This window comes from Urocampus carinirostris, chromosome 1, assembly GCF_059441175.1.
Source record: "Urocampus carinirostris isolate Australia breed hairy pipefish chromosome 1, RoL_Ucar_1.0, whole genome shotgun sequence".
Lineage (NCBI taxonomy): Eukaryota > Metazoa > Chordata > Actinopteri > Syngnathiformes > Syngnathidae > Urocampus > Urocampus carinirostris.
Genome location: NC_142349.1, coordinates 22,536,096 through 22,563,936, shown reverse-complemented (window position 1 = coordinate 22,563,936; position 27,841 = coordinate 22,536,096). Strand labels below are relative to the sequence as shown.

Here is a 27,841-nt window from a genome sequence, read left to right as displayed (position 1 = left end):
GTTTTCCATTATGAAAAAGTAACCAGTGTTTAATTCCTGGGAGCCTGGCCTTAGGTACCCTCTATGTTGACCAGGGATTTAAAACGTCACGTGCGTCACTGCCGACCACTGATTGGTGCGCTATGTTGGGGCACTGCTGACCCATTGTCGCTTGTCTGAGTGTGAGTGTAAGTGTGAGTGCGCCTCTGGTTCACGGCGAAGATTTGAGCCAAAGATTCTTGCCAAATATGACGCCGAAATGACATCAAGATGGAGCCCCGGCCACATAATGAAAAAATTATCTGGGGAGGCCGGGTAAAGCGGGGAAGGCCAGAACCGTGTAGTGGAAAAGGGGCTTTAGTAACCTAGAGTTGCAACCTAAATCTTGTCCGTGGCTATGACAGCTGGTCACTTGGCTTTATGGTAAGTGGACAATCATGTCAAATACCAGTGGCGGGCTGTGCATTTCACACCTAAGCTTTCAGTAGTGTCAGAATTTCAACCCTCAATAACTATTATATTGCTGTTCCATACTTACTACATCTACAACTGCAACATATATAAAAAGACTACAATGACCAACTCATAAAATATTTTGTTAATATAGCCACAGTTCACTCACCAAAAATCCTTTTTATTTGTGCCAAAAATCCATTCTTCTTTCTTTCCTGCAGAAGATTTCAATTATTCTCCCGTACAGATTATTTCTGTGTTTCAGTTCCATCAAGAATGTATTTTCTATCAAAGCTTAAACTGAATGACGTGGCTGTCCTGTCTCTTTTCTGGCATGAGTTTTTTTTCCGATATAGGACACAGGCATTGTTTTTTCATGTTTTCATTGTCATTCTGCCGGTACCACCCAATCGTAGTTTGTGAAAGGGCTGATATTTCCCTTGGCCTTATGGGAGGCCCTGGCTCCTCCAACTCGAAATCTTATTAGCTAAACCAACAGTATTATTGCCACATTTTGTGCCTTGGTGCCCTCAAAACTGATTTTGGAGGCCTCCGGATAGCTTTATGACCCTGGTAACTGTTGTACTGTGATGAGTTAAATGCCTAAATATGAAAGTAGACATCTGGAGCAACACAACCAGGGGAAATGCAATGAATGGTAGCAGACAGACGATTATTTGGAATTATTTAATGAGTATTCATGGACAAAATAATTAACATCACATGATTCTGTTAGGCGGGCACGGCGGCTGGGTTATTAGTGCGCTGCCCAAAGGTGCGGAAGTCCAGGGTTCAATTGCAGGTACCGCAGCCTCCCTCTGCAAAGCTTGAATGTTCTCCCTGTGCCTACGTGGGTTTCTTCTGGGCACTCTGGTTTCCTCCCATGTTATAAAAAACATGGATGTCAGGTTGGTTGGCCCCTCTAAATTATCCCCTGGTATAAACAAGCACGTGGAGGGTTGTATGTCTCTGTGTGCCCTATGACTGGCTGGCAACCAGCTCAAGGTGTCCACTGCCCACTGATCGAAGATGCCTGAGATGGGCTCCAGCACCACCGCGACCCTACTGAGGATAAGCGGCGCAGAAATTGAATGGACGATTAAGATTTTTTTTATGCCAGCAGAGAAGGCCTTGCAGCCCCTGAAGGCCTGCCACTCTTGAATACAAATTTGGGATTAGGTTGGTGTTTAAATCTACTAAGGTCATGCATATTGTTACCGTCTCTTAGGGATCTGCATATTGCCTTTGAAAAATTGTTTTAATGACAGCGATTTAGCTTTAATTAGGCTAGCAATCTGCAGGGCAATTCACCAAGTATTAAAAAAATGTAATTCTTTCTGTTTTTTATGTATGATTAAAAGGAAACCAAACGTCAACTCCTCTCTAAGAGTGGAGGTGCATCTCAATCTGCTCCATCTGTATACTGCCCTAGTTGGCCCCGTTGCAACTGGACGGATAAGCCAAAAGATGAAAAAAATAATCGTTGTAGAGACATTTTTATCCAGATGATGATCACAACGCTGTGGATATCATATTTTGTAATTGTTACATGAGGTTGGTGAATTATTGTGCGGTCTGTCAGAGTTGTAGAATGTCTCTGAAATCTAAAATCTTCCACTTAGTCTCATCGCTCCGTGTGAATTTGACAACCCTGATTAGTATACATGTCTGTTTGTGTACATTCAAGCATTAGTGTTGTTGGCGCGAGGAAGACTGGTACCAGGGGACGACAGATTAAGAATGTTGACCTCTGGACCACTGTTCCCAGGCCCCGCTTCGGTGGGAGGAGGCCAGTGTTCCGGCCCAGTTCTCCCAGCGTGGGAGTTGTTAGGCGTGAGACTGACGGGGACTTGAGCAGAGCCATTATTGTCTCTATTACTTCCAGATTGAACCCCAAACTCCTGTTAGCAAACGCAACCATTTGCAAAAAATACAAATGTCAACACTTCTACTTGAGATTCTTCATGGCTTGCAATGGGCTGCTTATGTGACCATTAACACAAAGACGGTTTAGTAGGGGTGGGAAGATATGCTTTTGGTCACAATTCCATTGTATCAAGATACTAAGGTGCCGATTCGATTTACATCTCAATTCTTGATAATTACTATTCTACAAGAATTGCGTTTCGATATAATCATACCCTTCTGGGACAATAAAACCATAAACGATGTTCAAACAATGCATATCTGTCAGTCTGGAAGCTGACATTTATTTCATCTGAGACAATCAAACATGTACACTGTGCAACTGGTTTACAGCAACCTGAATGTCATGAACTAAAATGTAGAAGTAACACTAATGTGATCCTTTAATGAGCCTATTTACAGTTAACACTGTAAAATGATAAAACGGAATAGAGCTTCTAAAAGAAAGAATTTGCACAAGTACAAGCTATCAAATGCTGAAGGTAAACACTGCTGTCCCATGTGATGCTTTGAGGTAATACAATACAACTGCCTTTAAAAGAAAGCAGATAAACTGTGAGATTTGAAATTATTTTTTACGTACCAGATACGAGATCACAACAATCAATTCCGGGGAGAAACTCATTTTAAAAATAGCCCAAAATAAAATTCCGATATATACATTAATCCATGTTTTGTTCCACCACTACTGATTAGTTTAGACCACTAGTTTATTTGTTGGGGATTTTTTTTTTTTGCCTCTTACCTCTACTTTAACTGGAAAATATACCTGTCTGGCACACTCAGTACAGTATTGGTAGTCAGTTTTTGTTTTGGCAGATAGAAATCTTTTAACAGGGCTGTTGAAATGTTGCTTCAAATTATTCTGTTTATTTCCAATATGCTTACCGTACACAAAATCGAATGCAGAAAGATAGCGATTTGGATTTAGGAGTTGCCAAATTATATTCTCCACATACAAGAGAATAGAATGGGTGCATAATTTGTCATGTTTCTCTATATCTAAAAATAGCATTAGACATAAACACAAACTCCCTGTTTGATTTGCAGTAGGAGAAGAGTTCAGTAAAATATGTTATTTTTTGATGATATGCAATTTAATTAGCAGAATTACATTGCATATTTTACCATCGTTCTTTTTTCTGTGTTGTTGGTGGGTGTTCCAAAAGGCTTGGGCACATTTTGACATTTAATATCTCCTAAACTATTCCAAAATCAAACAAAACATCTGGCAAACTAAGAAAGCTTGCTTCTTTGCAATAAGTCTCAAGCTCAATCAGGTTGGATGGGAGACGTTTGTGCACAGCCATTTTCAGATCTTTCCATAGATGTTCGATCGGATTCAAGTCTGGACTCTGGCTGGGCCACTCCAGGACATTCACGGAGTGGTTCCAAAGCCAATCTTTTGAGATCTTAGCTGTGTGCTTTGGGTCGTTGTCCTGCTGAAAAATGAACCTTCGCCCCAGCCTGAGGTCAAGAGCGCTCTGGAGCAGGTTTTCATCCAGATATCTCTATATATTGCTGCATTCATTTTTCCTTCTATCCTGACTAGTCTGCCAGTTCCTGCTGCTGCCACCACCATGCTTCACTGTAGGGATGGTATTGGCCTGGTGATGAGCGGTGCCTGGTTTCCTCCAAACATTTGGCATTCACACCAAAGAGTTTTATGGACAAGGTCTCATCAGACCAGAGAATTTTGTTTCTCATGGTCTGAGAGTCATTCAGGTGCTTTTTGGCAAATTCCAGACAGGCTTCCATGTTCCTTTTACTAAGGAGTGGCTTTCGTCTGGCCACTCTACCATACAGGCCTGATTGGTGGATTGCTGCAGAGATGGTTGTCCTTCTGGAAGGCTCTCCTCTCTCCACAGAGGAACGCTGGAGCTCTGACAGAGTGACCATCGGGTTCTTGGTCACCTCCCTGACTTAGTCCCTTCTTCCCCGATCGCTCAGTTTAGAAGGCCGGCCAGCTCTAGGAAAAGTCCTGGTGGTTCCAAATGTCTTTCATTTACGAATAATGGAGGCCACTGTGCTCATTGGGACCTTCAAAGCAGCAGAAATTTTTCTGTATCCTTCCCCAGATTTGTGCCTCAAGACAATCCTGTCTCGCAGGTCAACAGACAGTTCTTTTGACTTCATGCTTGGTGTTTGTGCTCTGACATTCACACTCAACTGTCGTACCTCATATAGACAGGTGTGTGCCTTTCCAAATCATGTCCAATCAACTGAATTTACTGCAGGTGGACTCCAATTAAGCTGTAGAAAGATCTCAAGGATGATCAGTGGAAAAAAGATGCACCTGAGCTCAATTTTGAGCTTCATGGCAAAGGCTGTGAATACTTATGTAAATGTGATTTCTTAGTTTTCTATTTTTAATAAATTCAAAAAAAGTAAAAAAAAACAAAAACGTTTTCACATTGTCATAATGGAGTATTTTGTGTAGAATTTTGAGATAAGAGATTAAATTAATACAATTTGGAATGAGGCTGTAACATAAGAAAATGGGGAAAAAGTGAAGCGCTGTGAACACTTTCCGGATGCACTGTATGTAAAATCTTACTGCTAAATAACATTTTTATAGTGATAGTTAAAATGGGAACCAAGTCTCAATCATACGACAATAGTATCGATCTAATCCAAGTACTAGCTCAGAATCAATATTATCAATATTTTGGATCGATCCGCCCACCCGTACTAAAGACCCAAAACCTCATGTTTGCCTGTAGGAGAAGTAAATTAGAATAAAAATGGTGTGGTTTGGTCACTTTTGAGTCTCTGTAGTTTTATTTCTGTGCTTTGCGGCACTTGATTTATTCTGCACTACACAATACATCAACTTCTAGGGGTCAAATATTACACAGTGTTCCTTTAAGAATGTTGCAGTTATTTACTTGAAGTGAAAAATGAGCATCATAAGATTTCTTTACTTAGTTGAATGTGTTCTCAAAAAATAAAGGCTTTCATTTTAGATAAACTCCATTTATCCGGGCCACAATAAGCTGTAAGTGACACATTTTTCTGCAAAAAGAATAGTTGCTACTTTGAAGAGAACAATCAGGGAATCAGAGTGCATTCGCTTGCCTTGTTGCTGCATGCCACATCTTAATTGGAGAATGATAAAGTGTGCATGATTTGAAGGGGGCAGCGCTTTAACAGTGAAGTGAAACCCCGCTGGGCAAGAATAATAGAACAAGTTCTGTTTTTGAGTTTTCTCCTTTGATTCTCTATTTAAGAGTGGATTAGAGTGGATTTACTCTCTGTTGCCTGTATACACCCCAACCCTTACTCGCTATGACTGCAGACAGTCGAAGAGGGCAATGGGTACCTTTCCTTAGTGGGCTTCTGGCCAAAAACCACAGGATAAGACACTCTTTGGATAACCTTCATGCTCACTGTACTAATGCCCAAATTAGTGCTTCAACACTCATTTAGCAAAAGGCTGCGATGTGCACACTGCTGACAAGTCCCCTTCTGAGCATTAGAAGGTGACGCCGCTGGCTGCGAAAGCCTAATTGAAGTGTCTACATTGGAAGTAAAGCGAACAAAACATTATGCAGGTAATCCGATTTGGTTTACTATAAATTGATGCCCACATGTGCAGGAGAATATTTTGCATTATAGGCTGAATGTTTACTCTATTCAGCCAAGGACATGAAAAACTTCTGTGCATGCTTAAAATGGTGACTTACGTCCCACCCAAGTCAAATGGTGTAGCTGGAGACCCCCATGAAAACATGACGATTAGAAATACTGTTATGGTAGAGGTCAGGAACCTTTTTGAATTAAAGAGCCATGAAAACAAAATATTTGGATTTTTCTGGAACCACACAATAAACTTAAGTCAAAATTCAACAAAACCGCCAGACAAAAGCTAATTGTTTTGCACATTTTATTTCACTGTGTATATTAAAAATTGTTAAAGATCATTTTGACCGTCAATTTTTTACCAAATAATAGTTTCAAAATGAAGTGCGAGCACATTTCTTTTGTAAAAATGTCACAAATGACCGCAAACAAGGATACGGATGTATTTACTTTTGGCTATGTTACAGCTATGTGACCACCCACTCAAAGTCCTCTGGGTGCTTGGCTGGCATTTTCACGTGTTTACAGGTTGTTCTGTTGGTTTTCAGCCCCAATTGTCTCAACAATGAACATACCTTGTTTAGTGAGCTTCCACATACAGGATTCCATTGAGACGTATAGCCAACACTCGGTCTGTGGGTGTAACACCGTAACTGTAAACTGTGTTGAGAATACGGCTTATATATTGTCGACCGAACCAAATTTGGCTTCGCATGTAGCATACGATGCATATGATACAGAGAAGAATGGCATGTGTGCAGATCTCAGAGCCTAATGTACTCATAACAAAAAACATAACTGGCTCCTGAGCCATATGTTCGTGATCCCTGTGTTATGGGATCTGATCCGACAGGTCCAAATCTTGACCACATTAACAGTTGACGTGTCTCCGTGCATTCGTTGCAGGGAGAAATTCAACAACTGCTGATTGATGACGACCCCTCGGCTGCTGCCTCCTACTGCCTCGACTTTATGCCAGACTGTGACTCTGATTTGCACCCCAGCAGCCAAGACTTGAACCTTCAAGGGGTTTGTAGTGACACGCATGGGGAAAATTTCACATTTAAAAAACAAACGATATGAAAACACATTTTACCCTAACCTGTTTTTTTTTACAGTTGTCTCTTTGCAAAGTAGGAACAATTAAATAAGTTCACATCATGTCACACATTGGCTCCTAGGAATCTCTTTTTAGGGTTGTACTTGATTACCACTGAAAATGTAGTTCCAGTTACTAGTTACTCGATTTAAAAAGTAATTACGTTATCCCTCAGATTACTTACACACAGAAGTAGTGCATTACTCCTAGAGTAACTATCCAGTTACAAATTACTGTATATACTCGCATTGAAAACCACCCCCTAAACCTGCTTTAAAATTGCCACATAATAAAAGGAATAGAAGAAAACGTGTACACTGATCTTTGGAAGCAATAAAGCCTTCATATGTATTAAGCTTGCTTGTGCAAACTTGAAATCTAACAAACATTTAGCCGAGACACTCCTTATCCATATCCATTTTGGCTTCAGACCACAAGAAGATTTAATTCTCCACTTCTAGGTGCTGCCCAAGACATTTTCTTGTATTTCTGCAGGCATGGTGTAAAACAAAAATAATTTACAATGAAAAAGACCAAAATTTAGCACACTTGTAATTCTGGTCTCATGTTTGCCCCGTTGATTGAGTTTGTGTGTTGTTCCTGTAAGCCATGCCCCTCACCCGACACGCTGCCTACAATACGCTACCGAAGACCAAAGAAAAAAAGAAAAAAGAAAAAAATATGCTCATACAAACTAACACCTGATTTCAATATTTTGTTTTGTGGTTGTAAATACAGCTTGGATGAGAATGTATAGGTTTGGGAGAGTATCTTCATGACGAAAAATTCTGTGTCCTCGTATTCTGTGCTTGAGACAGCGCCATCATAACTGTATTCAGGTGTACTTAGAAGGTATATATACTTGCTGGTGATTACACATGTGAAGATGGGTCACAAGGAACAGGTTGACCCACATAAGCAGTTGTTAGGTAGCTAGCCAGCCAGTAAAATGACAAACACAAAACACACACTGAGGATTTTATGATCGATGACTTCCTGAGGAAGACAATTGTTAATTCGGCCAACTCGACCATTGACACACTTCTCACGCATACTGCCGCTGCATCTGTGCATGTGTATCTGCAGAGAACCTGACAAATTTCCAGTAAGTTTATATCTCTTTGACAGTTGTCCAGTTGGCTTTTCTGAATCGATTTCAGCTCATGGATGAGCTCAGAATACTAAAACATGTCATCCTTTTCCACAGAGCACAATTCCTTCGCACGGATTCAACTTGTTTGGATCAGAATCGCATCCGTAATTTTGTTTTAGCTACTATACATTTAATGTTATTTGTTTAGAGAGATTACATGAGCTTGACGGAATTTGGAACCTTTTCGTTCACTGTCTGCATCTCCTGGCTTGTGTCATCATTGGAGCCTTTGTCAGCTCGTTCATGTTGCACATGCAAGTGTGTGCACTTCTTAGACGTGCTGAGAAAACCTCCTCTTTCTTCATCCTTCTTGGGGTTTGGGTTTGCGTTTAAACTCTTTTTGAAGCAGGCCTTTTTGTTACGTTGACCATTTTCATGGCTACAACAACAAATAGAAAGAAAGGATACCCCACGGGCACGAGCCTGACCTCAGTGTCCCACACTTCTCCCACCCAGCATTTCTCCTACCTAATGTTTTGTGCCCAGAACAACTTTGCTATAAGTAAAATAAAATGAGATAGCATAAGAGCTCTTTGAAGTCAGTCGGGCATTGTTTAAAGATACTTAATAAAGACAATATTTAACTTTCTAATTTTTTCAAGGACACCACAAATTCCTCACATTTAAATGCATTTGTTCAGACTCCATGCCATGTTCCTCCATTTTCTAGATGGTTTGTCCTTCAAATTCCAGTTAGGCTCAGTCCCATTATTTTATTATGTTAGTTGCTGTATCACAAAAGTGTGACAAAGTTTTTTTTTAACTTGTATTTTTCCCTTCACTTTTGTCTCCCCTTTTCTTCGTCCTCTTCTGCACAATCACCCGGATCCATGAAAAGAGGTCAACACAGGACCGGCCGGAAGACCGACAAGCCAAAAAGGGCAGGAAGGGCAAAAAGAACAAAAAGAAGAGGGACAAGGGCTCTAAAGGCAAACGTAAAGGCAAGGGGCGGGGCAAAGAGAAGAAGAAAGGATCTCGGAAGAAACAACTCGAAGTGCAAACTTTGGAGGACGGCTTCATTGGCGTGTCTACGACGCTGCCTGAATATTTGTCCCAAGAACCTTTTTTAGACCTGAAAAGCTCTGAAGAAACAGTCAGTCCCACAAAAGTCTACCACGACGAGCCCCTCATAGAGATTCCGACCCATGACCCATCCACAGAAACCACATCTTCCGACACCGAGCTGGCCTCACAAGTCCATGCTGAGGTAGACACTGCTATTAGCCACTAGAACCAATGGCTCCAGCTGCTGACCTTGTTTTTTTCCAGCTGCTAAATACTAACCAACCAGCATCCTTCTCACTTCCGAATGCAACCATTGACACGAAATAACAGAAATCTCCTCCAGTACAGTAATCCGTTATTTTTCTTAGGGTTACGTTTCCAAAGCATCCTGCGACAGTAAAGTAGAAACCTTTATTTAATATTTTTTTTAATTCACTATATACCTGAGAACAAATTGATTTAAAGGCTCAAGTATTTGTTCAACAAATTAAAGTACTGCACTTCATAAGTTTTTTTTTTGACCTTCTGTACTGTCAATTGTAATTTAAAACTAATCTTGTTGTTTAAATGCAGAACCCTCTTTACTTTGACGCTAGTGAAATTTTTGGCCAATAAAAATGTGATCACGGGCCGTAACAGGTCCCTGGATCGGACTATGGACATGCCTGATCTAAGGTATCTATTTATATTCACTGGAGAACGTAAGAATGTGTCCTGTTTTGTCCTACAGAAACCATACATTTTTCAATTATCAAACATCTTTTTTTAAAGTGACAGGGAGCCACTAGGGAGAGCCAAATACCCACGGTTGGCGCCAGAGCTGGTTTAGTGGGTCAAGAAGTCCAACTTTGTTAGCGATGGAAAGCATCTTTCTCTGGTGCTTTTGTAGGTCCTGATGGTTTTGTGGACATAATGGCTTTGAGAGAAACTTGATAATGAAAAAGATTTGCACATACAGTACGTTGTGTAGGTTCATCAAGCTGTTCACCATATATGTACATCTCAGACTACAACGTCATTGACGCGCAGGCAGACAGGCAGAATAGGGGCGGAGAAATTGTTTAGCCAATCAGAATTCATAAGAACAATGCACACTGAAAATCCGCAAAGTAAAGAAACCACGCATAAGGGTTGGACAGTATGAGTTCTCACGATTATTTACAGATTGCTGACGATCGGAAGTTTCGTAACTGATAACTTCACTCTGTTCCTTCTGAAAATGTCACGAGAGGATACTAAAGTGTGGTCTAATTTAATATGCTAGTTTGGGCATTTCAATAAAAATGGCCAGGTAGTTAAACGGTGAGAAAAGTATGGAGGAAATATGTTTCTGTACTCTGTAATTCCTAACAAAATATTGAAATGTTTAATTATCTTGGCTAAATTTAACCTTGCATGAAACAGGTTCAATTCAGCTCGACACAGCTATTGTGGTGATTCATTCTCGACAGCTTGCCTGCCCCAGACCAGTCTTAAAAATAGGCTAGGATTGTCTCCAGAGATACATCTGGTGCTTCTAAACGTTTGAAAAATTAATAGGTTTTATAGCACGTCCAGGGACTTTTTTGATATGTTGCATTATTCTAAGGAGCATGTGATGAAATTTTACACGTAAGCAATATTGTATTGCCATTTTATTAAACTGAATGTCTAGTCATGAATGGGAAGGGTTACTTTAACTTGATTACTTTCAATTACTTTTGGATTACTCCAATACCAAATATGCTAATAAAATAAAAAAGAAACTAAATATGAATAAAATTAATAAATTTTCTGCAGGCTTGGGGAGTAACGGAATACATGGAACGGCAAGCTGTTTGGATTTATTTTCATTTTGTTTCTGTCGCATTTTATTTTAGTTTTGCCGGAGATCAAAGAGATCAAAGCCAGGGGAGAAAGCTTACCACGTGTTGTGAGTCATAATTTTATTCATATTTAGTCTTTTATTAGCATATCTGGTATTGGAGTAATCCAAAAGTAATTGAAAGTAATCAAGTTGAAGTAACCCTACCCAACCCTGTATATAATTGCAAGCGTCAATTCATAGCCACGTGTTTTATTGCTATGCCAAGTAAGAATGCTTGTCAAATGGCAATAAGACTTTTGATTAATATGTATATTATAGCACAAAAACTTGCCAAGATGGTATCAATCAAGTTTTTGGCAAGAGTAATACAGTATATAATGGTCCAATACGTATTCAACTGTTCCTTCTTCAAAGAGAGACAAGTTTGTTCTTTGTGAAGGATCAATTAAATAAAATGAAAATAAAAATTGAATACAATTTAAAACGGGCAGACGTGCAACCGATTGAGTTAAAATGCACTGGCCAAACAAGTTCAAGCTGCGCCTAACCAGTTAGCCTGTATGCCTTTTATCTAGTTGTATCATGACTTGGGGGCTGCAGTTGACCATTCCTTACCCTAGTTTGGCTAGAGACAGAAACTTGGTCTGATTCATCAGTTGCTGTTTTTCGAGAGTTGATTCTCGCGTTTAACCAACAAATGCGTGGCCCAACAGCCAACTCCTCACTACTGTAAGAATGCAGTGCCTCAAAAGTGCAGCCTATTCACTGCAAAATCTCACAACCCTCCCTACCCTCAAAATATTTTTCTCTGGAACTACACAATTCGTGTAGGTCACCCTTTTTTACTTCAAAATGTTGAATATCTCCAAAGGTTGAGCGATTGTCATACCTGCACAAACAAGGGGAAGCCTATTTATACTAATTTCCCACTACTGTTTTCTGGCTTGCAGCCATGGATCAGTTACAGTCTTTGTAATTGGCCAGGCAACCCGCCATGGAGATGACCAACTTTTCTACCTAGCTCAGTGTTCCGCTTGTAACGCTAACATTTATTTAATGTCACAATTAACCTTCAGGACACTAAGACATTAAAGTGGCCAAAGGTGGAGAATGGTGATGATTTTTACAGCAACTTTGTTGACGACCTCGCCGTTTCCATTGTAACAGCGGGATCAAATATTACCGAATCAGAGGTTAGTCCAGAGTACAGTACAAGCAGAACATGTGTCATTCGCAATAGGTGTCAATAAAATCCTTTGAAAACAGGTCCTTGAGCATGACGACTTTAATATCACCAAATCCGGGTATGACGAGTATGAAATATATGACGAAGGCTACGACTTTGCGTTGCGAGAAGGAGCCGAAACATGGGAGGGAAAGGTAAGATTCCGTTCTGACATTTCAAGCCACTGGTCAGTTTTTCACAATGGTCAGTCTCAAGCTATTTTGCATTTATCTGCTTCCTTTCTGCAGGAAAGGCTGCCGACTGCAAAAGGAGAGAAAGGTGAACCGGGGATATTCGAGCCGGTATGCTGCCGCAGGCATAGCTTGAATCCTGTACCAGCTTCAGCTGTAAAAGCATGCAAATGAGTTTGCACTCAAATCTTTTTTTTTTTTTTGATGCAGGGCATGTTAGTAGAAGGACCGGCAGGCCCGCCAGGATTGGAAGTGAGTCTTTTTTTGAAGATGCATCTGTGACAGTGACCTATAGCGGTTTGATCTCATTTCAAGTTTATATTTGTTACATATAAAAGCTAACCGGGACACATGTGATTCCTGAAAAGTACAGGAAATATACATTTAAATATTTACAGATTTACAAAAATAAATTGTAAAATACAAAACAATTCTAATATTTTATATACTCGAAACAGTTGATTTCAACAACACGTAATCCAAAGGGAAAATGCATATTGATTGGTGCATTATCGATGTAAAATATATACATCCGTACAGGGTCTCATGTTAAGAAAATAGTATATATTTTCCAAATGATTTATTAGCTCTGCAAATTTTGCATGTAAACCATAAAACACAATAGTATTATCGGATAAATATCTTTATTTGATATGCATAGTGACAATTATGGCAGTGTTCTTGGGTATGCCAGTTGTAGCTTCAGCTGTACAAATGCCTTCACTGCATCTACAGAGGACACACTGAATCGAAAACTTTAACATTACTATTTGCCAAGTTGAAAATAACTATTTGAGATGCTGCATTTTTAAATTCATATGGAGTCAAAAACCCATTTAGTAAATAATTAGGGTTCAAGACCTCTCTATTCAAGTGACAATATGTTTATATTCTGTTTTAACAGGGACTTCCAGGTCCAATTGGACCAACTGGCCCTCCAGGACCGATGGGGGACCCTGGAGAAGTGGTGGGTAGAGTCTATCGCAATGAGGCTAACTCATATTTGATCACAGTTGAAAATGGTTACTATAACTTATTCAATAATTTATTCTGACTGAATATTTTTGTCTGGTTGGTATGTCCTTCAAGGGTCCTGCTGGACTTCCGGGTCTTGCTGGGGTAGATGGAATTCCAGGTCCACCAGGGACGATGCTGATGCTCCCAGTAAGACACATCACTGATCTGCCTTCCGCACTATTGTCCACAAGAGGGGGCTGTTTGACTGAGGTTTAGCCTCTCTAGTCGCCTCCTCCTGACTACTCTTTCCCTTAGTTTCAGTTTAGAGGGACTTCCCAAAAGGGACCCGTGGTGTCCCCCCAGGAAGCTCAAGCGCAAGCTATTATTCAACAGGCCCAAGTACAAAGAACATCCTGTATTTGAGATACTGATCACCATCTAAGGACATTTTTCATGCAACTGTGCTTTCCTTTCAGTTGTCAATGAAGGGACCTCCTGGTCCAGTGGGTCTTACTGGGCGACCTGGTCCACTGGTAAGCCCACTTATTCTTTTAGCAGTGTTGGGCAAAAACATCAATTAGTTACTTTATTTAAAAAGTGATTTGGTGAAGTTGTTTTATTTCGCTGCACCTTACAACTTAAATCTCAAATAAGCACAAAACATTTATGTAGAACACATCTTAATGACTTAACATCTGTGTTTATTCTTCGATTAGTTTTTAAAAGAGTAACTTTTTTTTATAAGAAAATCAGTGACTGTGACACAGTTTGGGTGACAGATATTTCACAATAACTGGTTACAGTACTCATGACTGAGAAAAGTAATTGCTTCCAGGAGCGTGTTACTTTGTAACGCACTACTCTCAACACTGAGTATGAATGCCCAATCTTTGTTTTTTCACCATTTGTCATAACTGGCTCTTCATTTATATGACAGGGCGCAACAGGCCCAGCCGGCTCCAAAGGAAACGTTGGTGACCCCGGTCCTCCGGTAATGCATGTATAGGTTTAGCTTCCATCTACTTCTATCTTTCCCTGATGCTGCATCAATCTTCTTTCACCATATTTCTCCTATCTTCCTTTTCATTTTTCCATTTATCTTGTGCATACAGGGATCTCAAGGGTTGCCAGGACTTCAAGGAAGTAATGGGAAACCAGGGAAAAGGGTGAGCTATAATTTCTAAATGACAGTGTATGACAAGAGGGTGGTAAGTGTTATTTATTTTTTATTATATGGTTTATGCTTCATTTAGGGACGTGCTGGAACGGATGGAGGACGTGGAGCTCCAGGTGAAACTGGTGTTAAGGTATGCCATCACCATTCTGCATTGCAGAAGGGAGATCTGTCTTTCATTTGGCTGCATCTTTATTCACAAAAATAAATTTAGTTCCAAACTCAGTTGAGCACAGGAGGAACATGTTTTATAGTCCCATCCCCATAGCCTTCATCCATGCTATGAAGTTTTCTAGTACGTAAGTTACGTAACGGCGTTATTTTTTCTGTAACGGGGTAATCTAACTTATTAGTTTTCCCACCGTTACAGCACCGCTACCATTACTGTCGGTCAAAAGTGGCTATTTTAGTTGCAGAACACCAACTGCGGCGTGCCCCCTTGGCACAAAATGACACATATTAAAGCGGCGCAGTTTTCTTCTCTCCTCCAAAATGTTTACGCCACGTCTATCGGATCATGTAAAGCAGTGGTTCCCAAAGTGGTGGTACATGCACCTTGGGGTTGGTGGAATAATCTGGAGGGGTGGGAAGAAAGAAGGGGAGGGTAGGAGGGCGGTAGGCGGACGGTCAGAAGTTTGAACATTTGTTTGTTTGACGATTAGGGCTGCACAGTTAACCAAAATAGAATCTACATCGCGATGTGACGTTGTGCGGTTGGGAAACCGCAAAGCACTGCGGTTTTTCAAGGTTTTGTAGTATGTGCATTATCTGGGGAGCCAAGGGGGCGCCAGCCTGCAAAGGTTTGAGAACCATTGACTTGTGTTGTTTGCGAACAAAACGTCTTTATGAGCTGGCTCTGGGAAGTGGACGAAGGGATCCGGCTTCCCAACAATCAACGGCTGGTTCCCTTCGAGACACCTTTTTCTTTTACGATTGCTCAATATGCTGTGGTTGACTTGAAGTCTAGTCAAGTCACATTTATTTGTATTTGTATTTGTATATGTATCGTACTGTTTTTTCTCGATTCAACTGACCTGATCACTGCTCAGAAACTGTCAATTTTTTTGACATACAACAACTTATTTTCAAAGTAACGAAAACAGTAACTTTTGAACAACAAGAGTATGGATGTTAAGAGGGGACTGTATGAGAGTGTGATTGTGCCGACTGTGTTGTATGGTGCAGATTCTTGGAGCCTAAACGCAGATATAAGAAGGAAATTGAATGTTTTTGAGATGAAGTGTTTGAGGACTATGTTAGGAGTGACAAGATTGGATAGATTGAGAAATGAAATTGTGAGAGACAGAACTGGAGTAGTCGTGGAACTAAGCAAGCGTGTTGATAAGAGAGTACTCGGTTGGTTTGGACACATGGAAAGGGTGGATGAGGAGCGAAGGTTGAAGAGGATCTACAGAGCAGAAGTCAATGGAAGGAGACCGAGAGGAAGGCTGTGATTGACATGGATGGATGGTGTTATGAGTGCACTGCAGGAAAGAGGTCTAAATATAATGGAAGCTAGAGCTCTTGTTGGTGATAGAAAGGAGTGGAGAGGTGTTGTGAAAGGATAGTGGGATTGTGGACGCCTTCTTAAGGATGGGCTGGGCACCCGTATAACGCGGCAGGGGTAAACCAGTGAAAGCTGTCGGGCCCTGCTGTTGAACAAAAGAGTGTGTTGTGTCACCCTGGCTTGAGTGACATAGCTGCTTTCTGGTGTCCCATTTCATCTGGAGGGACGAAAGCATGACCAACTTAGGTGCTGAGGTGCCTAACTTGTTTGGGTGTTTGGGCAATTGGGTTGGCCATGGTCCCAAAAAAATTTAGTGTGTGTTTTTTTTCCTTTTTTTTTTCCTATTATTTTCTTTGTTATTGTATGTGTTTGTCTTGCTGTCGGTCACCCCTCTTGAGGGATATGACCAAGGTAGATAGACAGTAGATAGAATTCTGTTACTTGTAGTAGTAACTATAATTAATTACTTTTCAAAATTAAGGTGGTTTGAAGTCGCATGTTAGTTCCACGCAATCAGATATCATTATGAAATTAATATATTTTATGACATGGACAAAAATATGTCATATACGTCTAAAAAAAATAATAATGCAGGGCCATTTTAAAATTTTAATATGGAATATATTTTCTTACTACACACAAAGCGAATGAAGTAAGATAAGAGAAGTCACCGTTTTATTTTGTAAAGAAACACAGGTCAGCTGTTCAGAATATGTGAAAAATGTCCTTGCAAGTCAATAATAAAAATGGCGATGGTTTATTTTAATTTTATAAAACACATTGATACTTTATTTACTTTACATAAGAACAGAATATGACCCCAAAGTACGTTTTTGGGGCATACTACCTGTAAAAAAACACGACTTAAACGTGGCCCAAAATCTTGACAAACTTGCTTTATGATCTTAAAGGGTGATCGAGGTTTTGATGGTCTGCCAGGACTTCCGGGAAACCAGGGACACAAGGTGAGTTTTTCATTTATTCGTGTGATTTGCTTGATACACAATGAATTTGCACATTTGCATCGTCTTCAAGATTGTTTCTGAAATCTCTGATAACGGTTTACACAGCGTAACAGCAGTTTGAAATTCACGCATTTACAGCCTTTGTGTGATGACAATTTGGTGTGATTATAGGGAGAAAGAGGAAAGCCCGGACCTCAAGGGCCTGTTGGGGAGCCCGGAGAAAAGGTGATTTAAGACTTAGCGCAAAATGACAAAACTCATTATGCTGCTCTTTTGTCTGCTCCATTTTTTGTTTTGTTTTTCTATCTTGCAAGGTCTGAAGACATTTATAAGTGGCATAAATACATTACTATGAGCTATATAACACTAGTCAAGTCTAGTCAAGTCATGTTTATTTGTATAGCCCCTAATCAAAAGGCGTCTCAAAGGACTGCACGGACCATGGACTTTTGCAAACTATGGACTATTATTTCACCACCTGATAAGAGCTGTGAGCTGCTGCATCCATGCGCACCGCCATCTTACCTTACATGTAGCTTTGAACCTTTTTTCTTTGTTTTTTTGGGGGGGTGTGAAATATTTAGTTTTGATTATTACTAGAATATTAATCTCACGTCCAGCAAACTATGTAGCTGGCTAGTTAAACAACGAATTACAGCTCTTCACACTAACACCGACTTCATGATATTCGTAAATCAACCATGAACAAAACAGTGTATGTTATATTGCTGTGTGTAACCATTGGTATATAATGTACCATGTCGCCTGAATAAACAAAAACACATTTAAAAATTCCCGTTAATTTGACATCATGTAAAATGTCCCTCAATGGTTATTAAAGAGCAGTTGTTATTTAAATCTATCAATGATAAATGTGTTGTTACTTTTTGCCCAAAAAAATCTCAAGAATTTATTTTCGGGGTGAATAACAGTTTTTTCATCACATGACTACAATAAATTATGTACATTTTACGCTTTATTTGATCCTATTGTTTTAAAATGAATCTGTTTCACATATGATAAAACAAATTCTAACAAAGGTCGGATGAGTTGAATGATCAATTGATCCTTGCCTAAATTCTGTTACATTCTTTGTATTTACTAGGGACCAGATGGACCCATTGGCCCAAGAGGGCAACCTGGTGAACCTGTGAGTAAAACAATGAAACACATGCCTTTTTGCATGCACTGTGTTTGATCTATCTAACTACCACGACACTTAACTGCATTTGTCTATGTTTAAACTCAAATGCGAGCGTGTAAAATTGCAAGACCTTGATAGTGGAAGTCCCAATTGTTTAATGAAGTACAGACCTGCAGGTGAATTTTAATCAAATGTATTCCCAATAAAAGGTTATAAAGAAATGATGATTTAAAGAGCAAAATACAATCATCTTTTGTTTCTTATACGTATTTACCAATTCCTAATAAACAGTTTTTTGGCTATGAAAACCTACAAAAAACTTGCTTTAAGTGCTGGATAGGCTTTTGACCCTTTTCTTTTCATTGGATAACATGTTAACGATAGTTATGATTATAGGTCATGCTGAATAATTCTGTTGCAATGTTGATATGCAAGTGCCTTTTTGATCTTCAATGACTAATCAGTAAAAATTCATTTTATGTGAAACCGGCCAAGCAACATTTCCAACTATGGAGGTCAATTGAACGGATTTCCTAACTATAATATGTTGTATCGGACGGGAACCAATTTTGCATACCTGTCAAGCTCCACGGCTCCATGCCCTTACAAACTGTCGTATTTTCCCTTACAAAATACAAAAAAATCTTACACCATATTTTTTTTTCAAACGTGTTTATTTATGTAGTTTAACATGTTATATTGTACATGTGTTTCTTTATGTCATATATATATTGCTAAATAACATTTTGTTGTGAGACACTGAGTTGCTCGACATGAATGAGGTTTATTATGAAAAAAAGTTCAAAAATTAAGGAGCTTGGACGCTGATTGTAGAAGGAAAACATACATGCAAATACAATTAAGTAGACTTTTCTTATTCAAATTATGAATTCATTTTCTGCATTAAATTATTGTTGGTAATATACTGATTAAAGGGATAACCACAAACGTGTCTTTTTTCATTTTCTATTTTTATACTTACTTTTTTTCTCAAATTCTTTATACAACATAATCATTCGTAATATAATGCATCAAAGCAAGTGAGTTGTTTGAGAGCCGGCTCTTTTTAATGAGTTGAGCCAAAAAATCCGGTTCTCTAAAAATAGACAGACTCCCTTTCACTACACAACTCGAACTCGTTTGACTTGATTGATTTGCCGATTCGTGATAGTCGGTGTTTACCGGATGGTACACATAATTGACAAATTTGTGTTTTTCTGTACAGATTTCCTTGTACGTCGTACACGTCTTAAAATGCATAATAAACATACTTTGTACAGCAAAAACGTACAGGTTGACAGGTATGATTTTGTGTTAGTAGAACATTAGTATACTGGAGATGAAAAAACAGCCTGTTATTTCCTTCTCTGGTAGCAGCCATGTTGTGTTGGTGTCGAGGGATGATGCCATCGTGTTGCCCAGCTTTATTCAATAACCAATCATTGTTACCCTGTTTTTGAACTCTTATTTGACATCACCAAATTTTGTGTTTTGAATCGTTTGAGTTGATACTTTGAAGATGTCTAACACAACTTGTTGTCCAAAATTAGTATCAAGTAAAAACACCACTTTACTCGTACTTTTAATATCAATATACAAACCATAATGTAAATTAGAATACATTATGTTTAACACCAAAACGCTTACAAACTAATGTACATCCCAAGAAAGCATTTTCATTGAAATTATCTGTAAGAACATAATGGGAATTTTTAAATTGTATTTTCCACATCCGGATAAATCTGTAAAATAGCCCAAAAAAGCATGTTGTTACTGGTTGAATGTATTGACTGTGGTCTTATAATGAGAAATAACATACAGTATAGTATTGACCCACTACTGATACCTTGTGTCACTCAGTACTCACCCTTCCCTATGAAAACCATACTTTAGGGGAAGCTCAGGATTGCAATAATGATAATTCCCCATATCATTTTTTGAGTGTAGGAGCATGGTTTTTACTGTAAACATCGAGCATATTTTAGACTTGCCGTGCAAAAAAAATATCACTAGGAAAGAATTCACGCCTTTTATCAACACGTAGAAAAAAGAAAAGACACATAAAAGATCACCAATGCAGTTGATTGTCCCTCTAAAGTGCCTCTTAGAGAAATGAGAGGCAGCTTGAGACGCAGGGTCGATGCCAGTGGCGAGCGTGTCATTTCTTTGTGCATCTCTGCAGCAAACGCACAGCCTGATTGACTCGCTCTCTGTCTTCCTCCCAGTAGGAGCTTTGGGCTCAGCGGGCGGCTGTCCCTCCCAATGCATCACGCAGCACAGCCAGGATATAAAGTACCATAAGACATGCTCACAGAGCTGTGTTAAACTACATAGGCTATTTTCAACAAGGCGAATGGAAAGCAGGAGAGAAACTGTGAGAGCCAGAGACAAATGCCAGGCAGAAATTGCTGGAAAGGAGATAGAGGAAGAGCGATGAGATAAAAATCATGGCCGCAATGATTATATTTCCATATCAATCATGTCCCGGGAGATCACAGATGTGGCTTTGGAACAGGTGGCTTGGCCGGCCTACAAAGAGTTTGGATCGGGATGGAGGGGGTTGGCATTAAAGGGGCTCGCAAATATACATGTGCAAATACAAGATTGCACTAATGCGACGTTATCTCTTTGTACATTTGAGGCCTTCCATATTTTAAGTACAGTATGCCTCGCAATACGTCTGAATAGATGCAAATAAATTCCCCACCAGGGTGCAAGAGGTCTTGTTGGGTCAAGAGGACCACCTGGACCACCAGGCCAACCTGTAAGTCAACATGGTCTCAATTATCAAATTCATAAATTAAAAAAATGTATACTGTATGATTTCAATTATTGTGCCTGTTTTTAGGGTATCCACGGAGCAGATGGAGCTCAGGGGTCCAAAGGAAACCAGGTCAATTTTGTCATTACATAACACAGACCTTATTTTAAGGTGCACCCCCAATTTGGCCAGAAATTTGAACGTGCGCCTCACAGTTCAGTGCACTTTAGATGCAGACAAAATTCGGAAAATGTGTTACCATTTTTCTGAAATCATTGATCAGCCAATAATTTTTATTGCTGGCCACTTTTTCATAACAATGGTGGTAACGGGCATCGGACCTTGTAGCAATGGGAAAAGCATCGCATCCTGACCACCAAGCCACGAGAGACATGGCAGTTTTTCACAATTGCAAAACATTGGATCCAACAGGAATCAGAACCCGGATGGCGGCCGGTAGAGCGCAGGACCCTATCCACTACACTACTAAAGATACAGACGACACATGAAAATGCATTAAGTCTCATCTCATTCATCACACATTTTTTAGTCACAATACCAGATATAAAGTGTCATGTTAAGTCAAGTCATGTTTTTGTATAGCCCTTAATCACACAGTCTCAAAGGGCTGCACAGAACACAGATTATTGCAAACCACAGACTATTATTCCACCATCCCCTGATCTAAAACCTACATGAGGGCGAGGAAAAACTCAAAAACCTCAACATGAGGAAAATGAAGAAACCTTGAGAAGGGACTGAACATTAGGTAATTCCCGTTCCAGGAAGACCAGGCTGCAATGGATGTTGAAATAACAAATAATAAAGTTAGAAAACAGAAAGTGGCAAACGATTTGAGTACGTGCCATCATGCATTTATTAACATCCTTCAGGATAACCGAATAACTTCCAAAATGCCGCTTTCTTCATTCGGTTCAGAATTTCATGTGCTCCATAAAAGTTTTGCAAGTCGGTGATACAATACTGTCCCTAACCTTTTACCTACTACTGACCGAATTAATGTCTGCCAATATTCTCGTGTCCCGGCTCAATATCATCAATAACATCAACAATTTGGAGTTAAAATCGTATGATAATGAGATAAAATATAATGCGTTTTCATGAGTCTTCTGTATACTTATTGGTCTAGCAGATGGGATCTGGCGCACTCCTCACCACAGTCCGGGTTGTTTCTTATCTGATATGTTCCAACTGATCAATCAATGCATAAAAATAGTACTTTTTTTTCAACCCTACCATCACTTTGTTTGTAATACTATGCACCATGTACTCCAGTGTGCCTTATATGTGAAAAAAATCCCAATTTTTGAGGGGATGCACATTTTAATCCAGTTCACCTTATAGTGCAGAAAATATAGTTATACTAGTTGGTGTAATGTGTGTTTCCACTGCTTAAGTTATTGCAAATATTATCGGTATTGTTATATACGTACAAGCAATGGGACTATTACAATTTTTCTGAATGTCACTCAGAAAGAATAATGCTTTTTTCAGGGTCCACATGGAGAGTTGGGGCCTGCAGGACAGCAGGGCAATCCTGGACCGCAGGTACACTACTAAAACCCAGACATCTATTTTTTTTTTTAAAACCTATGTAATCAAATGGGCTGGAAGGGAAGAAGTTATCTTGTATGTGGAAATATTGTTACATTGTATTTTACCAAAAAATGTATTCTCTTATTTGAACTATTGGAAAAATACTTCTAAATGCAGAAAACGTTTTAATACTTAAAATACTGACTTGAATAGAATTGATTTTATTGAATTGTCGTTATTGTCACGGGGCGGAGTGGAAGGGGGCTGTCACGAGGCGTGGTGGAGTAGAAGGGGTGACCGGACCGGAACGGAGGCAGGAGGCAGGAAGGGAGAACTCAATTGCGTAACGATCCAAAACTTTTATTCACCAAAATAAAAGTTGTCCAAAACTATGGGACATGACAAAACAAACAGTTGTTTCTTCCAACTCAACTAAACAGGACAAGACATAACAAAACGGACAATGTTTAAAACAAAACAGGACAAGGCATAACAGACCGGGGAATGTGTAATGAGCCAGCCCCCGCCAAACCCACAACCCAGCCTTAAGTAGCAGACCAGCAATCAGCTCATCTGCTACAGCTTGAGTTCGGGGGCGCGGCAGACTGGTCGCCACGGCGACCGTGACAGTTATAGTCATTGATTACAATGTTGTGATGTACTGTATACAATACGATACAACATGGCACACCAGGGTAAACATGTAAAAGAGATTTTAAGGCAAAATAAAAGATTATCGGGATAAAAGTCAGAAAAACATATTCACAATGTAGTGCTTAGAGGAGGGGTGTCAAACAGGCGGCCAGCGGGACAGATTAGGCCCGCTAAGGGATTGAATCCGGCCCGCGAGAAAACGCTGACGGTAGAGCAAAAGAGAAAAACTAGCTGCAGCTTGAAACATGTCCACTTGATGTTGCAGAAGGCAGGTGCTTCTCGCAAAGATGCTGTAGTTGTATTTTTTCTCTCTCTCTTTCTCTCTCTCTCTCTCTCTCTCTCTCCCTCTCCCTCTCTCTCTCTCTCTCTCTCTCTCTCTCTCTCTCTCTTTTTTTTTTTCTCCTTCTAGTCAAGTCAAATTTATCTATATAGCCCTTAATCCCAAAAATGTCTCAAAGGACTGCACAGGATTACAATGATACAATTACCTGATCTTAAACCAACATCTTTCTCTTTCTCTCTTGCTTTACCCTTATCTCTTTCTACCCTATTATCTTTCTCTCCTTCTCTCTTTCTCGCTTTCAATTTCACTTTGGATTTCTTACTTTCTCTCTCTTTCTTTCCCCCTCTCTCACTATTTCTCTTTTTATCTCTTTTGTTGCTCAAATTCTCTTGCTCTCTTTCTCCCTTTCTCTGTTCCCTTGTCCCACACTCTCTTTTTCTCTCCCTCACTTTCTCTTATTTCTTTCACTCTTTGTTTCTTTCTCCTCAATCAACTAGTCCGGCCTCTGAGATAATGTTTTTTCTATCATGTGGCCCCGAGTTAAAATGAGTTTGACACCCTTAGTATAGAGACTGTCCTATGATAATAGTGCGATGTTTGTAAACGAAAAAGAATAGCGCGTTGTAACAACAGTGCAATGAAAAGGAGTGCAATAACATTTAGCAGTAACAAAAAAAACAAAAGAAAAAACAAAAGAAAATCGCAAGATACGTTTTTTTGCACTCTTTTAGGGTGGTGATGGTGATGGCCAACTGATGGAAAAATAAGAATATATAACAATGTATACATTTTATAAAAATATACATCTCATTACCTTGGATGTAGAGCATAATGAATCAATATGCACATTGAATTGAATTATCTTTATTGTCATCAATAACAAAGTAGTGAACAATATTTGCAACAAGATTAGACATGCAATTCAGGATAAACACAAAAAAAATAACTCAAGAACAACAAGTATGTCGAGATAAATTGATTTAAATTATATTTGAATAGCATAATATTCTAATTCTGTAGCAATATGCTTTGATGACAGTTAAATAATACCAATTCTAAAACGAAAATTCAGAAACAATGAAGTTGAGTTTGGATTTCAATCCCATTAAAATGGTTGACTGACTTTTTCTCATGGATGGTTGCTATTCTGGACACATACACACACGTACCCAAAAGTATCTCAGTTTTACTGTGCATCTTGTGACATTTAACCCGACCGATGCTTTGCTCTGGCGCAGGGATTGCCCGGCCCCCAGGGTCCCATCGGGTTGCCGGGAGAGAAGGTGGGTGGCTTTTCTCCAGTTCATTGCCAGAATTAAACCCGTGTGACCTTGTGAACCGCCGTCACTTTGGCCCATGGGAGGACAGAGTACAACTCAAGTAGCAGCAATACCCGTTCTGACTAGAGTCACTAGACGAATACTGACAAGAAATCGATGCCAAGGAAAAACACACAGGCTCATGGACGTTAAGGACGATCGTGGCCTTTGTGTATTGATGGGCTGCAAAACAGAATGGGCCCAAGCCATTGTTAATTTTTGTGTATCTGATTGATTGCTGTTCTGTGCTCATCTGCCTCATACAGGGTCCCCAAGGGAACAAGGGCTTGCAAGGACTACCAGGCATTGATGGACAGCCTGTAAGTACAGACTCGGACACTGCATCCATACAGACTGTCTATGTATAAAACTTGACAATGTTCAATACAATTGAAGGGAGTTGAGATGATGTTTTGGCAGTAAGCATATTTTATGTGGGGATAGATTGATTTGAGTATAGTGATCCTTTGTTTTTTGCGGCGGTTGCTTCCAAGAAAGTCCCGCAATAGTAAAACTTGCAAAGTAGGAACATTAATTTTTTTTTAGATATCAGTAACAGATAATATGTACGACCATAACAAAATAACAACTATAGATCAACGAATAAAAACACAGAACACAGAATTGCAAATGAACGAATGGTATTTATTGTCATTATACAATAGTACATCGAGATTGGAGGGCTTCTCCTTTTAGTGTAAGAAAGGGAAGTATAGAGGATAGCTGCACGATACCATCGGGATACTTGGATTGCTCCAGGTCTCCAGCATGATTAAAATACAAAAGTAACAAATAAGGCGTTTTCCTGCAAGTTGTAGTTTCATGTCACCCCTTTCATGGGATATAGTATTGGTGAGATACCGGCTAGGCTAGCTTGTGAGAGTTGCTACCTGTACGTAGCCTAGTTGAAATAGGCCTGACCTGCAGCGCCGCTATTGCTTTCCCTCACACGCAGCCTCATTCTTTACCGGACCCGGTATCAATCCATGGAGAACCCGCTGGGGACCAGCATTTTTTTCCACTCCTCGGACTTTCCTCAGTGTCTGATTTAATTGATGAATTTCTTTTTAACGAAATGAGACGCTAAAATACTATAAATCGCCGTGCTTCGCAGTCTGTTTTGGGTAGTGGACACATCGACTTGTGTGCCTTCTCATCCCGGCTGTTTGACTGACAGCATACACCAGCCTATCACACACATACAGGACCCCTACCCCAGGGATAGCATTCACCGTGTGCTGCTGCAGAACAAATGCACATTGAAAATCTGTGAAGTGGTAAAACGGCAATAAGTAAACTGCGATACAGAAAGTGATTATTGTATTTTGTTCTAGGAGAGCGCCTATCCCTTTTTGTGTCAGAATGAGTTGGGAAGTGTGTGTTAGTGTAAGTTACAGAGTCCATGTTAATTTTCCAGTATTCTGGTACCTGTTTGACAGTTACAGACATGCCTACAGTTTAGAAAGGGGCTGGAATTTACATCATTTTAATGCCTTCTTTAAAATTGAGTTGACATTTCTACTCACTCAAGTGTGGCACGGCCATTACCAACACTTGCAAAGTGATCATGAAACTGTCAATTTCCATGTCCTTCATTCCTGATGGTAAAAATAGTTTCGGAAAATAATAATTTGATCAATTAGATTATGTTTCACCTCAATGATTTGACGGTGTATGAGGGCGGGGGAGAAAGACTCCATTTTCCCAGTCTTAATTGCAGTGGGACACATTTGAATGCCTCTCACTAGATTCACCTTTTAATTATCCAGCAATGCTTTGTTTCAAGTAGTTGCATTTTAATGGGGGCTTCACTCTCACTTACACTGCCTTTTCCTCTTTTCGACCGCCTCATTGCAGCCGAGGGAAATCCATTTAGCGCAATGTACAATAGCGCAAACTCAAACTGATCTGTTTCCTCACCCCAGGGTCACCCAGGAAGAGAGGGGCCCCAAGGAGAGAAAGGCGCCCAAGTGAGTAACTGCCTATCACAGGCTTGTTCAATTCAAGAATAACAAACCCCGTCTAATCACCGCTTTCATCACTCAGATATGTCTTTGTTTTTTGCTCGTAGTGTTGGAGGCAATTAGTGAATGAAATCATTCAAAGTTTTCTCACTGTTGTATCTTGCAAATATGTATTATTATGTTATGTGCAGGGAGTTCCAGGCGCCCAGGGGCCAATTGGCTACCCGGGGACCCGCGGCGTCAAGGTGAGTCAATGGTTCCCACGACAATGGTGGTATTTATACAACCAATCTCAGTAAATGTCATTTTTTGCATCTAAATAGGCTTTCTTTGAGTGACAGCTGATAGTTTAAGGCAATTACCTCTTAGAAATGCCCTGCCTTTTAAACATCATTCACGACTCAAATGTAACAAAATGATTTAAAGCAATGTGAAAATGATTTTGAATAGAAGGTATGATCAGACCGCATTGCATCATAATTATTTCAGAAATACTTGTGAGTTTTCTCCCAATCCTTAAAAACAAAAAAACAGAAAAAACAATTATGGCTGCCCAAAAAGAAATCGATTCTAATTGATAATAAAAGCGCTAGCAACTAATTGTGTCATTGATTCATTGTTTTCGTGTAATTAATAAGACACTAAGCATGTCACAGACAGACAAGGACCACAATTGCGTCACGTTAAGAAAGTTTATTTAGAGATGGGGGAAACCAGAAAGAGGATCTTGGAGTGAAGAGAAATCTTGAAGTGGAGATTTGGGACTACCTTTGAGGAAAATGGCTTAAAAAATAGAACGAAGAGAAAACCGAGCACAAGGTTGGTGTGGCAGGTCTTGGAGTAGGTAAAACACAAGTCTGGAAGACTTGGAAAAGTGGACAGAAGAGAAGGCAGAAGGGTCAAACAGGTCCAGGTTTAGAGTCAGACGTGCCGACAAACAGGTTCCCGGTGTAGGCTTTGCAGAAGATCTGACAAAAGTCGTCTGTAAGGCAGGGCATTAAATACGGAGCTTGATTGGCAGGGAATTCAGAACAGCTGTTGGTAAACGAGAACAGACAGGTGGAACAGATCAGGGTGCAGTGACAGAGCAGTGGGGAGATTGGTGCTAGTTATCGGTAAAGAGCGAGCTCATGACA

At 39.8% G+C, this 27,841-nt stretch overlaps 1 protein-coding gene across 2 annotated transcripts in view; it reads left to right on the top strand.

The window, feature by feature from the left end:
• The window catches only part of col5a3a (collagen, type V, alpha 3a), a 95,996-nt gene that overhangs the window by 45,027 nt on the left and 23,128 nt on the right, over nucleotides 1-27,841 (top strand). For both annotated transcript variants that reach the window (XM_088330478.1, XM_088330469.1), the window contains exons 5-27: nucleotides 6,847-6,969; nucleotides 9,031-9,399; nucleotides 12,081-12,197; nucleotides 12,271-12,384; nucleotides 12,478-12,531; nucleotides 12,631-12,672; nucleotides 13,325-13,387; nucleotides 13,510-13,584; nucleotides 13,693-13,776; nucleotides 13,854-13,910; nucleotides 14,315-14,368; nucleotides 14,490-14,543; nucleotides 14,631-14,684; nucleotides 16,970-17,023; nucleotides 17,195-17,248; nucleotides 18,129-18,173; nucleotides 20,878-20,931; nucleotides 21,016-21,060; nucleotides 22,444-22,497; nucleotides 24,661-24,705; nucleotides 25,008-25,061; nucleotides 26,667-26,711; nucleotides 26,897-26,950. In XM_088330478.1, coding sequence (XP_088186604.1) covers nucleotides 6,847-6,969; nucleotides 9,031-9,399; nucleotides 12,081-12,197; nucleotides 12,271-12,384; nucleotides 12,478-12,531; nucleotides 12,631-12,672; nucleotides 13,325-13,387; nucleotides 13,510-13,584; nucleotides 13,693-13,776; nucleotides 13,854-13,910; nucleotides 14,315-14,368; nucleotides 14,490-14,543; nucleotides 14,631-14,684; nucleotides 16,970-17,023; nucleotides 17,195-17,248; nucleotides 18,129-18,173; nucleotides 20,878-20,931; nucleotides 21,016-21,060; nucleotides 22,444-22,497; nucleotides 24,661-24,705; nucleotides 25,008-25,061; nucleotides 26,667-26,711; nucleotides 26,897-26,950 — 1,764 coding nt within the window. The remainder of the gene's footprint in view (nucleotides 1-6,846; nucleotides 6,970-9,030; nucleotides 9,400-12,080; nucleotides 12,198-12,270; nucleotides 12,385-12,477; nucleotides 12,532-12,630; nucleotides 12,673-13,324; nucleotides 13,388-13,509; nucleotides 13,585-13,692; nucleotides 13,777-13,853; nucleotides 13,911-14,314; nucleotides 14,369-14,489; nucleotides 14,544-14,630; nucleotides 14,685-16,969; nucleotides 17,024-17,194; nucleotides 17,249-18,128; nucleotides 18,174-20,877; nucleotides 20,932-21,015; nucleotides 21,061-22,443; nucleotides 22,498-24,660; nucleotides 24,706-25,007; nucleotides 25,062-26,666; nucleotides 26,712-26,896; nucleotides 26,951-27,841) is intronic.